General features: G+C 41.3%; 2 protein-coding genes across 7 annotated transcripts; one reads left to right on the top strand and one right to left on the bottom strand.

The window, feature by feature from the left end:
• The first annotated feature begins 399 nt into the window (after positions 1-399).
• Positions 400-3,010, top strand: LOC6493835 (drebrin-like protein). Its single transcript, XM_001958494.4, has 6 exons — positions 400-560; positions 626-999; positions 1,075-1,526; positions 1,588-1,764; positions 1,824-2,266; positions 2,327-3,010. The coding sequence occupies exons 2-6, from the start codon at positions 745-747 to the stop codon at positions 2,557-2,559; spliced, it is 1,560 nt and encodes a 519-aa protein (XP_001958530.1). The 5' UTR covers positions 400-560; positions 626-744; the 3' UTR covers positions 2,560-3,010.
• Positions 3,011-3,018: 8 nt separating this feature from the next.
• On the bottom strand, positions 3,019-9,416 carry LOC6506109 (BAG domain-containing protein Samui). 6 transcript variants are annotated; one of them, XM_001958495.4, is made up of 4 exons: positions 8,459-9,415; positions 5,434-5,539; positions 4,143-5,361; positions 3,019-4,084 (listed from the first exon to the last, which is right to left on the bottom strand). In XM_001958495.4, the coding sequence occupies exons 1-4, from the start codon at positions 8,708-8,710 to the stop codon at positions 3,745-3,747; spliced, it is 1,917 nt and encodes a 638-aa protein (XP_001958531.1). In that variant the 5' UTR covers positions 8,711-9,415; the 3' UTR covers positions 3,019-3,744. The 6 variants fall into 6 exon arrangements, with proteins under 6 accessions (XP_001958531.1, XP_044570410.1, XP_044570409.1 ...); XM_044714475.1 differs by lacking the exon at positions 8,459-9,415 and adding an exon at positions 6,118-6,306; XM_044714474.1 differs by lacking the exon at positions 8,459-9,415 and adding an exon at positions 5,688-6,091.
• Positions 9,417-16,222: the final 6,806 nt, after the last annotated feature.

The following is a 16,222-nucleotide window of genomic DNA, read 5'->3' as shown; positions in this document are numbered from 1 at the left end:
TATTTCAGCGACTTTATTTATAAACCCTATTCGCTGGTTATTTGCTGGTTATAATCACATAAACTGTTTATGAAAATTAGTAGTTATTCAATTGTAAGCTACTTTAAACTAGAATACTACTTTAAGGTAGCTTGCCGATCGTGAATAAAAACTTCTGTTTATTTTGCAAAAAAATCCTTTTTAGCAGATTGGAAATGGAAATGGCAGTCGCTCCGCCGCATTTCCGTCTTAAACACACACATGTGTTTTTATATTACTTTTAATATAAATATTATTTTGAATGAAATCTGTTTCTTTTAATTTTTATCAAGTTTTAATCAAGTTTTCAAGTTTTAATTCTTGAGTATAATTCCAGGGACATGATAAATTGTGGAGGACGAATGTACAGGGTAATCCAACAAACACAGGGCGAGTCGGGCAAGAGATAACGATGGGGCCGGGGTGCCTTGGGGAGAAAGTGTGGACGCATTTCGCTGAGACGAGCATTCTTTTATCTTTAATTTTTCGCAAAGACAATGGAAAACTGGCTGAAAACGTAAATACCTAAAGTTTAATGATAAGTAAGTGCACCACTCTGGGAAAATCAATCGCCTGCTTCAACTAATTCGTAAATGTACTTAAATAGTTTCAACGCAAGCCAGTAGGAGTTAAAGTCATCGCAGTCATTCGCTTTCACTCGAAGACGGGCCGCCGGATAAGGAGAACCAGGGAAAGCTTTATTGAAGGCTATAGGCAGTCTGCATCATGTCCATCAGCTTCGAGAAGTATCGATCGCAAATCGTGGCCGCCTGGAAGGATGTGCTGGACGACAAAAGCAGTACGAACTGGTCACTGTTCGGCTACGAGGGTCAGACAAACGAATTAAAGGTCGTGGGATCTGGAGATGGCGGCGTGGAGGAGCTGAACGAGGACCTCAACAGCGGAAAGATCATGTATGCATTCGTACGCATTGAGGACCCAAAAACTGGCCTCAACAAATACTTACTCATCAACTGGCAGGTGAGTCAAGTGGCCTAATCTTATCGGCATACGCACAATCAGACCGTATTTACTGTTGAAACTATTCTGTTAAAGGGGGAAGGCGCACCTGTGCTTCGCAAGGGGACTTGCGCCAACCACATCCGTGACGTCGGAAACCTACTGTCCGGCGCCCACCTAACCATTAGTGCCCGCAATGAGGACGATATTGACTTGGAACGGCTGCTCAAGAAACTAAGCACTGTGAGCTCTGCTTACAGCTTTAAAGAGCCGCGCGCCGCTACGGAGGAGCAAAAGGCCCCAGTTGGCACTAACTATACTCGAGTCATTCCAACCAAGGAGCTGAACGCCAGCGTCATGCAGGACTTCTGGAAGAAGGAGGAAGCTGAGGAAAAGCTTCGCTTGGAAGCGGAAAAAGAGGCGAAGCGGTTGGAGCTGCAGAAGCTGGAACAGGAACAGCGCAGTCGCGAGGAAAAGGAGCACAAGGAACGAGAGAAGGTTGTTGTGAGCACAACAAAACTCCAACCCGCCCACGTTCCTATTAAAACGTAATTATAGTACAAATTAGCTGCGATACTGATCGTTTAGCGTCAAATGTATATTTTTTAGCTCCCCGCAACCACTAAGTCCAGAAAAAACTGCCCCGGGATTTGCAAACAATATGACTGATGCGGAGCGATTGCGGCAAGCAAGAAACCAGGAGGCTCGTGAGTTGATTGGATCGCGTGTAGGAGCAGCCAAGGCCATTTTCACCCAACACACAAGCGAGAGTCAGATACAATCTAAGTAAAAAAAACCATTTTCCTAAAACATACCCTCCAACTAATAGTATCTTCATTTTCCAGGCTTAACACTAACCCGCCGGCAAAACCGGCACGCAATTCCATAGCACAGCGTATCAACGCTTTTAACCAAAATGAGCCTCAAGCCGGATCTGTGCCTTCATCATCGCCAGTTAAACTGTCAACACCGGAGCCAGTTCCGGCCGTGGCACCAGTAGCTGCCGAGGTCGTATCTGCCATAACCGAGATCGAAGAAACTCAACCAGTGGACGACTTGCCACTGGCGCACGAGAGTGAGCAGTTCTCGACCATTAAACGGTCGCCACACAGTAAAACAAATTCGCTGCAGTCCCAGTCCCCTGACGAGACCACATCTTCCAACGAAACGGATACAGCTGTGTTCCAGGAGCCCGAAGAAGAGGAAGTCAGAACCAAGGTGTCAGTCACCGTTCAGCAGTCCCAGTCTTCGAAGGCTAGCGGTCTCAGCACGCTTGAGAGGAATACATGTAAGTGTAACATGTCCACTCTAATCGCTCTATTATTTTATCAGACTTTATTCTCTGCAGTAACTGATTTGGTGAACGAGGACGACTTTATTTGTCAAGAGAGCTTGGGAGATCTGGGCCTCCGAGCTCGAGCCCTGTACGACTACCAGGCAGCTGACGAGTCCGAAATCACGTTCGACCCTGGAGATGTCATAACGCATATCGATCAAATTGATGAAGGATGGTGGCAGGGCTTGGGCCCTGATGGAACCTATGGACTTTTTCCGGCAAACTATGTCGAGATCATTAACTAGGCGATATTCCACTTGCCAAGCAATTGGGATATTCTTTCCTAGAAATCTAAGCGAGCAGCAGCTAGCGTCTATACTTTGCCCATACTAAACACTTGAACAATAATTAGATACACCTAAAAGAGGATCATCGAGGACACGCGATGCCCATAACCCTTTACCCAACATTAAACGTCTGTTTTCTTACCTTCGCATATATTATATATTATGTATTCTAGCCACACATGCGACATATTCACCCGTTGTTCCCATCTGTGTTTACATATATCAGTGTTTGGCTTTGATTGTAAAAGCCGTGTTGCGTCCTTTTAAAACTATCTTGGATATAGACTGTAAGCCTTTAGTCAGTATTTTCGGCGACTCTATTCCCGGACTACGATTCTTTTGTATTTTGTATTATTGATGGAAGTAAGAACCCTTTTCGATAATAAATTTTAATAATTGTGCAACAGGATCCATGTGTATGGTCAACAATATCTACATTTATTTTTGCATTAATTAGTAGCATAAATAGTTATAATAGTTTTTTTTTATACGTGTTTACTTTGTTTAACAATTTGCTGCAGCAAAGCCGTGAGCGGTGTTCTCAGGGTGAATGGAGGTGCTGATTGGGTCGAAGTGTCAGGGCCCGGCAAGCGTATTTTCTGTAGATTTGCATGAGATCATACAACGGCTTGTTACCTAACGCCTTTCGACCTCGACTGTCGGCTGCCAAATCGCAGCTATTAACCATGGTGCTCTTTTCTTAAATATTATCAGCTCTTTCAAGTTCGGAGCAACTGAGGTATCACCGTACCTCGTTGCAAAATATTTTGACTGTTAACTTCGTAATTCGATGCAGGCACTCTTCAATATCAGTTTCAATTTCCTTACTAGCCTAAACTAAATGGTGGGTGTATGTTGTGTGTTTAATGTAAGGTGTGCTGCCACAAGAGATTTTCATGCTTATGTAGTCGTGGGTTTCACTTCTACTGACAAAGTATGTCGCAAGTTCTATATTCACATTACATGCACCTCCAATTCACGTTCACATTGAATTCAATGTAGTCATGTCTTCCGCTGTTATTAAGTCCTCTAGTGGGCGCCTTCCCATCCGTTTCTTGATTGTTCCTCCCTTTCTAATCACTTAAATTTGGTTAATTTACGTAGCTGCTTTGAAACTGTCGCCCTATAGTGGCGATATCTTCATCATTCGGATGTCGAAGTGGCGGTTTTAGTTTGCTCAGTGGTGTCGTTCACTTCGACAGCAGCAGCCGAAGATGCCAAAGGTTCCCCGGTGGCGTCCGGAGCAGAAGTCCCCTCTGCTGGTCCGGCGTTGGGTGGCGCTGGCAATGGGATGGGCTCCTGGATTTTGGTAGCATCCTGTGGCATGACCGGGTCCAAGGTCTGTTCGGCAGCCTCTGGGGCAGCAGCTGTGTCCGAAGACACCGTCTCATCTGCGTTGGCTTCTGCAGCTGCTGCTCCTGACGCTGCCCTAGCGTTTTCTTCGGCTTTGGCCTCTAGCACATTAATTGAAGCCTGAATGCATCTGCAAAAATAAACTTGTTAGTTAATCTATGCAATTTTTAGACGAGGGAAGGTCTTACTTTATTGCTTCTTTTCGAGCTAGGCGAATGCTATCCTTGCCGTTGGTGTCGATAGTGTCCAGCTTGAGAAGATTGCGGGTCAGCATCTCGTCCAGGTAGACATACTCCTTGTCCTGACGCGTGCCCTTGAACTGTTCCACCTTGGCCATCAGCTCGAGCACATCGCGCTGGATATCCTGAATTTTGTTGATCGAGTCGAGTGTGTGCGGGGTCTGTGGAGGTACGCCTGCGGCTGCGGAACCCTCCACGGGCGCCTGATGATCTGGATGTGGCTGCTGGGACTGAGTATTGAGTGGCGTGGGTCTATGCTGCTGAGGCGCGAAAGTAGGCTGCGTTTCTGCCTGTGCTTGGGTCTGACCACTGGACGGAGCATTCTGGTTGGGGATCTCCTTGTGGGCATTGATTATGGGCTCTGTTCGACCTTCCACAAAGATGGGAATAGTCCGTATGTAACTGCCGCCGGGCGTCTGCGGAGCAGGCGCCGGACTCTGCTGCCTTTGCTGTGGGTTCGTTTGCTGCTGGGGCGCGTAGTATGTTTTGAACTGCGGCTGCTGCTGCTGGCCATGGTACTGTCCCTGGACAGGCGGAGTGGTCTGAGTTCCAAACTGTTGCTGCTGTCCTCCGGACGGAGCAGTGTTGCGCTGCTGCTGTTGCTGGTGCATAAGATTCTGATGAAGCTGTTCTGGAGGAGGAGCGGAGTGGCTGCGCGCACCCTGCGCGTCCTGCTCAGCGACGCTTTTCACTCCCATGTCCACAGTATTACGAAGACCGTGTTGGTTTAAGGTGGATGGTGGGGCGCAGTCCACCTCAGAGCGGCCGGCCGGATCCTCAGTCTGGATTGCAGCATCACAAAGGTGTTTAGACGGCGACTGCGGCACCTGTTGCTGCGCTCCTGCTGCATAGACTGGCTGATGTTGTTGTGCCGGTGCATATTGGTATTGCTGCTGCGGATTCTGCTGCGGCTGTTGCGGCGGTACGTATTGGTATTGCTGCGGCGGATACTGCTGAGGATGCTGTTGCTGCTGTGGGGGAGTTTGCCCGGAAACGTTTGTCGCTGATCCGGCTGGACCGCGCCTTGCTCCAAATCCGTCGGGGATGTATTGTCGGAACTCCGACGGCAGTCGGTTAAAGAAATCGTCTTCATGCTCCATATGGTTATTGGCACCGCCTTGCATGCGGCCCCGCCGTCCCATAGTCGAAAACTGGGGGAACCCGAAGTCTAAGGGGCCGAAATAAACCGAAAAGATATAAGAATGCGTTTCAGGAAAATTAGGAAAATTATCTTGCTTACGTGAGTCCCCGAAGCCAGCGAAGGGGTCGTGCATCCTCCCCAGGCGGGAGCGTGGGAACATGTTGTCCATATCCATGTCCATGTCCGGTTCAAATCCAAAGGTTGACTGTGAAAACAGAGAGGGATTCGTGAGCAGAGGCAGTGTGGTGGGCGGCTAGAGTACAAATTGTTTGGCGCTATGGGCGAATTGTTTATAAATAACAGCGTGAGTAAGCCCCACTTTTGTGTTGTCGATATGATATGTATGTACATACTTGTATTTGCGCGCAAACAACTGCGACGAGTGATGTCAATGCGAACTGAATAAACAGGTGTTGGGACGTGGGAGCGGATCTGCCAGTCTCACTCACTCTCGGAGACGACTCAATTTGTTTACTTTATCAATGAGCACTTGCCAGCCAAATATGACCACTTGAACAGGTTAGCTCCAGTGCTTTTAATTGCTTTGTCTTCGAATCCAAGTGGTTAGAAAATAAATTTTAAATTCTATTTCCCCAATTACAAATCACAAAATTTACTTTTTTAGGTGTTTACATACACATATGTAGTTTGAGCACTCTGTTTGATTGATACAACTCGGTCTGACGAGCGAGGTTGCAACTTGCAACATGTTAGAAACGGCTTCTCAGAGAAATTCAAGGAGAGTGAAAATCTGCGCTCTCTTATTATTATTCTCGTACTCACTTTTAATTTATTGAGCTTTTGTGGCACTGTGGTTTTGTGGTATAAACTGCTTAGCTTCTTGGTAGCGAATGAGCCGAGCAGCCGGCGTTGAAGCCATTATAAAGTGGATGTCGCCCACACTCGGGCTGACCAGCTTGTTCTGGCTTCTTCTCGTAGCTTCTGCAGGCCTGCCCCAGTGCTGCCAACTCTTCGGGACACAAAAAAGCTAAACTAGCGTTTTAAAAGCTCATTTTAAAACAAAATAGCCATACTTTTTTGGGGGACCATATGAGGATTTTTAAAATATTAAGAAAAAACGATATTGAAGATTTTTTTCTAAGATTACTACGGTCTTTGCCTATAAACTTTACGCATTTTCAATCGCGATCGATCATTTATTTTGTAATGCCAGATAGTAATGACATATTATTAATTACCGAAGGAGTTTCGATTCAGCTTTTTTGCGACAGGCATATTTTACGTTTAATTCGTTATATTGTGTTTTAAAAACGATAAAAATTGAAGCTTATTTGACTTTTAGATGTATCTTTCCTTTCAATAGTAAAGAAATTCCATTCCAGAAGAAAGAAAAAAAAAAAAAAATAGCCAGCCGCTAAATATACATCCCGCACTTGACAATTGAAACGAGATAGATCTAGAGGAAAATAGCCAAATTGGCAAAAATAGCCAAAAGATTCTCTCTCAAGGCAACAATCTACTGCTCAATAGGAGTAATAGAAATGGGCTTGAGGAAGTACAGTGAATTTGCTCAAGAAGTTTTAAATTCTACACTTAATGAAATAATCTATTTCACTTATCAAAAACGAAAATTCGTTTTATACTTTTGAGTGTTTTTACATATGATTAAAAATGATTAAACTATTCATTAAATAATTACATATTCTAGATAAAAATACAAATCAATGCATTTAATTAAAACAAAATGAATAAATATTCAATTTAACTAAAAATATAAACTTTTTTGTTTATTTTAAATATGTTATAGAAAAAGAGCATTGAATTTGAGCAATGAACTTTGTAGCGCAATCTAGGCATGTTTTTTATGAATAATACTTGTGCAATTCCTTGAAACATAAATTTAAAACATAAATAGATATTTCTTTTAATGTTATATTACATTTTTTAAAACATTTGCTACTATTAATAAAATTTGTTCTAGAAAATCCGCAGCCACAGCTATACATATCTATACTGTGAGTCTCAAATAATTCGGAGGTGGGAGCTTTTCAAATTTTATTTCCAAGGAATTTGTTGTGATTTAATGAAATTGCGAGTTTGAGAAAACAAATGAAAATTCTAGTTGGTGTGGAATAGCGTAATTTTATCTCCTCTCCAATAACTAGTCGATGACGTTGGGACAGTCAACGTCACCTCGAATTACCCCCTAGTTGGCCAAGTCGTTGAGCAACCAAAAAAACCGCCCACACTTCCTTTTCCGCAACTCACTTGATTACACAGATGTAGACGCACACCAATACGTATTACTGCTCGGCTGCCACCTACAGCAAAAAAGCCAAGAGCAGCGATATTGGCCGAGAGAATCGGATCGGTGGGCGAGGAGGCGGAGAGGCAGAGATAAGCGCGATTGCTTGTTTTCTTCTAGAAATTTTTAAATATTTCTGGGACTCATGCTTGATAGATTTGGACTGCTGGCCTTAGATTAGGCCACCAAAAAACAGCTGTATATTTATTTTCTGGTAAAATTCCTCGCACGTTGTGACATTAATCATACGCAGTGATGGCTGTAAGGGCAGAGATTCACGGAGCCTCCTCCCCGTGGAACCTGAGAGTGCCCCAGGCTCAGTAGGTCAAGCGTGCCAGCATACAAGCTTGACATAGTGCGCTTTTGGTGCGAATCGGGGTGCTAGTTGGCTACATTGTTCCAGCTTTTTTTTCTACAATTATCTGAAGGTTTTTCTACATCCTCTCATTAAAAAAAAATGCCACAAATGGAACTATCCGATCGGGGATGAGCTAGAAAAATCGACGTACTTCGCTTCTTCCAGTACGACTTTGTACGACGATGTACCTCTCATTAATAAAGTCATAGGAGAAACAATACCCGTGAAAATATTAGTGGATGCGAGACGAGTGTCCGCTTTAGAGAAGCTCCACTGTTATTGAATTTCCACACTGACAGCTAACAAAAAAAACAATGATACGCATACGAATATGTACATAGTATGCCCGAGCATCCGACCGATCAGGGTCGGCCCGACGGGGCTGGACTGGCTGATCTTGCCAGGCGCCAACCTTGGGGCTTTCAGTTCGTTTGGCAATCGCCCCCTCCCGCCATTTCCTCTCCCCCCTCTGCTGTCCAAAGACCGGAGAGGCCACTCACCTGAAAGTGCTGATTGGGGGGCATCTGCTGGTGTGGCTGGAACTGCTGCCTGGGCGATCCGTAGGCCGGCTGGGAGCCCTGGAATTGGGGCTGCTGCTGCGCCGGCTGGTGCTTCTGTGGCGATCCGTAACCGCCGCTCACATACTCCCGGCTGATGGGTATGTTGACGGAGCCAGCACCTCCGCCGGGGGCTCCATTTCCGCCGGGACCGGCGTTCTCATGGGCCTGGTTGGCAGCCACAGTTGGCTTCATATCGTGGGCCTAACCGCTATCGATTCTCTATGCCGACGCGTCTCGCTGCGTAGCGTTAATTTGAAAATTTTTTTTGTTGATATTTGGCTCTGACTTCTCGACGTCGGCTACTTGTCGCACGAGTTGTAGAGATTAGTTTTTGGACGGGACGGGACGGGACGCGTCGGGTGACAGAGGCAAGGTGACGGGGAGATTTCGCGGCTCACCTTGAGCGACGACGCGTGCGGCTTCTAGTACGTTCCGCGAAACGGCTGGCTGCGCTGGCTCTGTTTCTTCGCACGTTGTACGTGTATTCGAGCCCGTACCCGTGCTCCTGATAAATGCGAAATGCGAAATGGGAACTGCGACGATGCTTCCCCAAAAGGCGACTCTGCCGGAGTGTGATGTCACTTTTGGCCACACTTTCTAGCAACCGCACACCAATGCAGCCGCGCACACAAACGCACAGATACTTTTTACTTCCACTTTGCCTTTGAGTATTTCCGCTGCAAGCTTTTGGCTTTTGGCTTTCGGCTCGGTCCGCTCCGTACGTACGTTTGTATGTTTTCGGATTTCTATATTGAATTTAAAATATATATAGCTTTTTTATTTTTGCACATTGCCGCTGACCCACACACACAGGCGCACACACTCAGACTTGTGTTGTTTGTTGGCCACCACGGCGTCTACGTCTACGGAGTCCTCACGCTGCCAAAGTTTCTCGACGATTGAGAGCCGTCGCTGCCAGCCGTTCGCTATTAGCCCCAACGCCAGTCCAGCCCCATGACGTGCTCCCCACGGGCTCTCTCCGCCGTGTGCACTCGCCACCGCTCTCTTCGCGCCGTGGCGTTGTGTAAGCTTTGCTTGGCTTCTCAGTGCTTGGGCATACTCGTTCTGCCCCTCGATACCCACTCCCACTGCCTCTCTGCCAGCGAATAAGGCCTAAATTGGTAAATATTCAGAGGTGCCCCGTGGCTCCACACTGCGCTCACGCGATCCCCGCTCTCTTTGGACACCGATCTCTGCCGAGATACACACACATCAGATTTATTAATAGACGGCGAGGCGTTTGGCTAGAAAGCTGGTCGAGAGCGGCTCTCGAATACGCATTCCTAGGCAGTCGCATGGCTTCTAGAATCTGTTACCGTAAGCCCTTGCTTACTAGCTCACCCTCAAGTCCCCAACAGCGAACCGATTCACTGCGTCACTGAAGCAACAACAGCAACGAATCGCGAGAAACAGCAACAAATCGGAACGACATCGACTTGGTCTATCCATTGCTTGGTGACTAACAGTTTTATTTCCACCTTGCGCCCCCGCACCAATGTATCCATTGTCGTGGGGGTCGTGCAGTATGAATAGCTCTATTCCAACCGATATGGCCAAGCGATCAGCTGTTTGGTGTGGAACCAGCTGTTCAACCCACCTTGTAAACATTATGCGTCACGCAGCAGAGGCATTTTCACCAGGATGAGTATGCGGGTTTGAATTATATCCATTAGGGGCGACTCTATAATATGACAACTTGAGATGCCATATCAGAAAATTTATATGATAAGTGTGATTCTTTCGACTAGGAGTTTGGCATTATTGATAAACAGGTTTGTATTAAATAGCGTTTTTACCCAGACTTTTGTTCATATACCAACTTCGCTGCAGTTCACTTTTTCTAGAGGGGAGTCTGACTATATCTTTGGCATAAATTAATAACTCGACAAAATATCTGAGTTTTTCGTTCATTAAAAATCACCTGACACTTCGTATTCGCGGTCTCAAGATATGGTAAAAATTTCTAAAATGTTGAAGTTGGTTCAAGTTATACTGCGTACCAAATTAAATGAAATTAAATAAAAAATTGTCATCTAAATTTTTTTTCTAGAATAGGATTCTATGATAGGTAAAATATTTTTAAAGAAAAATTGGATTTTTTACCCTTGCAGAGGGTATTATAATTTTGGTCAAAAGTGTGCAACGCAGTGAAGGAGACATCTCCGACCCTATAAAGTATATATATTCTTGATCAGGATCACCTCCTGAGTCGATATAATCGATCAAACTAGTCTCTCAGTTTTAGAGCTATCAAGTTGAAACTTTGCACACATCCTTCTTTCCTTTGCAGGCAGTATATAAGTCGGAACGGCCGGGATCGGCCGACTATATCCTATAGCTGCCATATAACTGATTGATCGGAAAAGCTATAACTTCGATGTTTTTCAAGTTAGAAGGATGGGAGTTTCAATGGGGGTTCCTCTTTGGGCAAAATAATTCGATATGACAAATTTCATAAGGATCGGTGAACTATATACGATCCGCTATATATCTAATAATATAAGATGCGTGGCGCCACCCAGCGGACTGCGACTCAACTGCAAGGGTATATAAACTTCGACTCCGCCCGAAGTTAGCTTTCCTTTCTTGTTATTTGGTAAATTCTAGTGTGATGTTGCCCCTTAAACAAATCCGCAATCAATTAGGTGACAAATAGGTGACAGAAAAGTACCGACCAACAAATTAATAGTTGTTGAAAATGGTTGTTTATATTTGGTAAAATGTATGTAGTTACGTAAAACAAATTTTGAAATATTCTAATGTGAATGGAGCAAACGCATTTGTTGGCATTATGACAGGTTTTGTTAAAAATTCTAAAACAGAGGCTTTGACTTTTATTTTCTAAAGAGCCGCATAAATAAATCGTTTCTCGCTGGCATTATACCAGGTGGGCAAAATATATTTTAATATGATCTAAATATGATACCTACGAGAAATTATCCGTTGCCTGTGGCATGAAATCTACCCTTCCTAAGCCATCTTTAAATATCCACTCTGATTACCTCCATTTACGGCGCAATTTTACAGCTCCCATGATCAGAAAATACGAGATTAATTCCTATGACCTGTCAAAATAATTTTGAAATAACCTCCACTTAACTTTACTTTTTTTGCACACAGATTGGCCGATGCGCAACAATCGTCGGGGTCCAAACTTCTAAATGGTGAACTTCTCCAATGAGGTCCAGTATTTCCTCGAGTGTGGCATCCGGGTACCACTTCAGGGACAAGATACTGGGCTCTGAGCTGAGCATTGTGCACACGGCTGCCTTCATGGATCCAAACGACGGCAGCGCTTTGATTTATCAGTGGGGTTTGGCAGTATTGATCTATACAGGGTTTCTAAAGTGGCTTCCTTCCGCCTGGGGGCCAAAGGAGCTGTTTTGGCCTTGGACAAACCATATTCTGACTTGAATAATCAATTGATTTAGCCAGCGGAGATCAGAAATGGCAACTGCATAACTGGCAGTCAGTGGATAGTGGCAAGACGTTGTGGAAGTTTCACAACAGCCATTCAATGATCAGGAAGTAAATCTATCCGCATGTGTTCCTGGGTATCCGCCTGGTGCAACGCCTCGTCCACCAAGCTGGATTCGTTTCCATTTCCACCGAGATTTAAATAATATGATAGTTATAATTCCATTCATCACCACCTTCAAATGGACGACACCGACTCATTTTGGCATGCTCGATTTAGCTTTTATCTTTACCTACGAAAAAGTATTTCTTTTAACCACATTGCCTGTCATTGACTCGTTTGCCAACCGAGAGGAAAAGAAAAAAACTTCAATGTTTCTCGGCGTATGGTAAAAAATGTAAATTTTTCTAAATCTAAAAAAAATTTAAAAATTGTAATTAGCAAATTTAATGGGTTAAATGGGTTTCCTGGGGCAAAAAACGGCAGTTTTTCAATAAGTTTTTTGCATATAAAAAATGAAATATTTTAATTAACATTTTTATTAAATAAGTGATACATACTTGCTACATTTTGTAAAAATTTGTGTTTTAGTTAAAAAAATAAACTAACTATTGACAGAGGGGAAAAAAATAAAAATTGAGTTTTCTCGACATTTTTTTGATTAAATAGTTGGAATTAAAAAAAATTCATCGGTTAATACCTTGTAAATGATATATCGAAGACCTGGATAAAATTTCATTAAGATCGGTTGAGTAGTTTGCGAGAAATCTTGTCAACCGACTTTGAAAACATAGTTTTGAGAAAAATGGGTTTAAAGGTTTGCGTTTTGCCTACTTGATCTCAATCGTACACTTTTTCAAGGCTGTATCCCCGAATCTATTAGTCGGATCAACTTGAAAATTTAGGAAAATATTCTAGAGATGTTATAGAATTAAAATGAAAATTACCTCTTAAGAAACTATGACCTCCATACTGCATGATGTGTGTGCTTGCAAAATCCACCAAAATTTACTTTTTATGTACATAGTCAGGATTAAGTCATCCTTTTTCCCGGATAAAAAGTCCGAAAGGTACACCACGATCCCTTCAAAAGAATGGTATGCTCTACTCCTACTTCTGAATGCTTTCTGCGAAGCTGTTGAGAATTCCCTGAAATAAAACAAAAATGACTAGGAACTGTGAAGTAAAAATGATAAAATAAATGCTGAGTAAATTGAAAATTATCTTTATCTGACCAGGAACATGACCATGGACAATTCCAATCACACCAGGAAAGGTGTTCCCAGGGCAAATATTCGGTGCATTGCTTCATTTGCATTATTCTTTGACTTTTGCTTTAAATCAACCAGCAAATTCAAAGAAATGCAACATTTTTAAAGTTGGTGAGACGGAATAATATGGAACAATATTACAGGAAAAGTAATATACTTATTCTTAAGAATTAAATTTTTAACGTTTAAACAATCACCCTAGTAGGACAATTAAGGCCCCATAAGAAAGGTTTTTAAACACAGATCACAAATATACATGTTTTTTACATAACCACTGGGTTGCTAGGATATTTCAATTTACAAATTTAACAACTTTTTATATTTCAATTGATATAATAAATGTTAAAGAACAGTTTAATTAGTAATTTTTTCACATAAAAGTTGAAAACCTTAATAGATACTATAATAAAAATTGACAAATAACCTTTATATTAAATGGTTCATTACATTTTTTTTTTTCAATAAAAATTAACAACTCTAACATTAGCCTGAGCATAATAATAGTTACACTACATTCTTCTGTAGACCTCGGAATTTGCATGTTTTCTTATTTTTTATCCATTTGATGCCAAATTTTGTATTTAGACATTACATTTTTCAAATATTACATATAAATAAATACATATTAAAAATATGCTAAATATATGCAATAAATATGCACAAATTATTCAAAAAATATGCAATTAAATTTCGTAAAAAAAGGTATATCTACTTTTTAAATATTAATAAACCAGGAATAAAACATGTGGGTCACGTAACGTAAATATATAAAATTTTTAAGTGTTAACTTGTGGTTTTTATTTATGTAACGTAACAGGCCATGCCAAAATAAATTTTCCCAAAAAAAATTTAATGAGAAAATGGTTCAACAGCCTTCCCGAGAATAGTTTCGAAGTAATTGGAATTGGTGTATTTTGTAAAATTTGTGAAAAAAAGGTGATATTTAGTCTTAAAGTTTTGTATCATTCTAATTATTTATAATTGCAGCAGCAATCATTGCTACTGCTTTTCATAACAGGTCAAAAGCATCAAATATCCATTCATCCAATTTTTAAAAAAAATACACAGGGCAACAAATACCAGATGAGAAATCCTCAACAACATCGGGATTTTAAATTTATGAATTTTAATAGAATTACCGAAATAATAACTTCCTTAGAAGCGAGGGGCCTTCCATTGTCAAGAGCAATGGAATTGCTTTACAAGTAGCTTCCTTGAAAAAATTATGATTTTCTACTGCAACATAAATTACCATAAATAAAAATAACTATTAATAATAATCAATCAAATTTTAATCTATTACGTCTCCACGAATAGCTTTTATTAAATATTTTGATTTAATAATCAAATCATTTTTTTTTATATCCTTTGCATGTATTTAGCATATTTTCAATATATTTTGCATATTTTTCATATATTTTGCAGTATTGATTCTGCATATATTTTGCATATGCATTTTATGCAAATATGCACAAAAAAAAATATGCCGATCGTTTCTAACTATCTATTCATTGAAAGGAATTTTTGTGTTTTCAGAATTCAAATAACTTAAACCCTTAAAAATATGCAAATTCCGAGGTCTATGCTTCTGTCTTCTATCTTTTTTTTTAGTTTTTGCATAATCTTATTAAATGTCTAATGGGTTTTATTCATATTTGCATTCATATACAGGCCCATATTTATACCCTTGCAGAGGGTATTATAATTTTGGTCAAAAGTGTGCAACACACCAGAGACTCGATAATAAGTATGTCCATCTTTCTCTTTCTACGCATACTAGTCTATCAGTTTTAAAGCTATCGACTTAAAACTTTGCACACATCCTTCTTTTGTTTTGAGGGCAGTATATAACAGAACGATCGGAAACGTCATAACTGTGTTGTTTTAAGCTAGAAGGATGGGCCTTTCTATGGATTCTATTTTGTGCAACCTAATCTGCCAAATTTCATAAGGATCGGCCGACTATATCCTTTAACTGTCATGCTATTTTTAAAGATGCTTGGGGCTGTTTTCAACCTTTTTACCATATTAGAAAATTGATTTGATGGTGAAACTCTCAAGGAGCCATTTTTATTAAAAAAATACTATCTATATAATAACAAAAAAAAAAGTTAACTATGCTTAATGCCAGGTTATTTCTCTTAAACCATATATTTATTATTCTGGACACTTTAAAAAATTGCTGCTACAGGTACTATGAAACGCATAAAACGTAACGGAATTGAACCGAACTACGTAACGGTACGTAAAACGGATTTGCACCGCCCCCACCTATTATATAACTGATTCAAAGGTTTTTACGCACTCTGTCAAGCTGAGACACTCGTTCTCCTTTTTTCGTTCTCTCCAACTAGGCTTGGCACAGTGGGGCAAAATAAAATATATATTCTAAATTTGTTTGTTTTGATTTAAAGGATGACATTAATTGTCAATATTATCGAGTAGGCACATCTAAATCAAGCGGTAAACGAAATATTTATTAAAATTATAAATAACAATATGTTATAAATAATCCTTAACACTTGATAAACTATGATGATTAGGAAAATAATCCTCAAAATTAATGAAACTGTTAATGACAAATTCGTTATGAAAATGACAAATTCTTTAATATACTAATTTTTGAAAGTTACGAAATTTTCGAAATTTAAAAATGCTTAATGCAAAGAATGCAAAAACTTCTTATCAGAAGGATCAACACATTTATCGCTGGGCTGTTCGAAATGTGGAACCCTTTTGATTGCGAAAAGTGGCTCATTTTTATTTGTCCTCATGGGATGGGCATCGATGACAATATTTATTATCTTTTCTTATTCGTCCAAACTTTGAAATCTTTTCTTTAGCTTTCTATGCATTGTTTTCAATGCTCGAACACCCACTGTTGTTCGGTTTGAGTGAGTTTGCATTTTGGCGCGATTTGAAGGCCGCCAACGCGCATGCCCGGCCGTGGCAACTATCACTCCACGGCTGAGTGTTTACATGGCCGTGCTCTGCAGGAGCTGCAGAAGCGCTCAG

Source organism: Drosophila ananassae, chromosome 2R (genome assembly GCF_017639315.1).
Source record: "Drosophila ananassae strain 14024-0371.13 chromosome 2R, ASM1763931v2, whole genome shotgun sequence".
NCBI lineage: Eukaryota > Metazoa > Arthropoda > Insecta > Diptera > Drosophilidae > Drosophila > Drosophila ananassae.
This window is presented reverse-complemented; position numbering and strand designations above follow the sequence as displayed.

What these genes read in the sequence shown, in the direction of transcription:
- LOC6506109 (XM_014909143.3), bottom strand. Translation starts at nt 8,710, where the DNA reads ATGAAGCCAACTGTGGCTGCCAACCAGGCCCATGAGAACGCCGGTCCC. An exon ending in CCCCCAATCAGCACTTTCAG is followed by an intron (nt 5,540 to 8,458) that starts GTGAGTGGCCTC and finishes CTGTTTTCACAG; the next exon opens with TCAACCTTTGGATTTGAACC. An exon ending in GCTCGAAAAGAAGCAATAAA is followed by an intron (nt 4,085 to 4,142) that starts GTAAGACCTTCC and finishes TTATTTTTGCAG; the next exon opens with ATGCATTCAGGCTTCAATTA.
- LOC6493835 (XM_001958494.4), top strand. Translation starts at nt 745, where the DNA reads ATGTCCATCAGCTTCGAGAAGTATCGATCGCAAATCGTGGCCGCCTGG. An exon ending in ACTTACTCATCAACTGGCAG is followed by an intron (nt 1,000 to 1,074) that starts GTGAGTCAAGTG and finishes ATTCTGTTAAAG; the next exon opens with GGGGAAGGCGCACCTGTGCT. An exon ending in CACGCTTGAGAGGAATACAT is followed by an intron (nt 2,267 to 2,326) that starts GTAAGTGTAACA and finishes TATTCTCTGCAG; the next exon opens with TAACTGATTTGGTGAACGAG.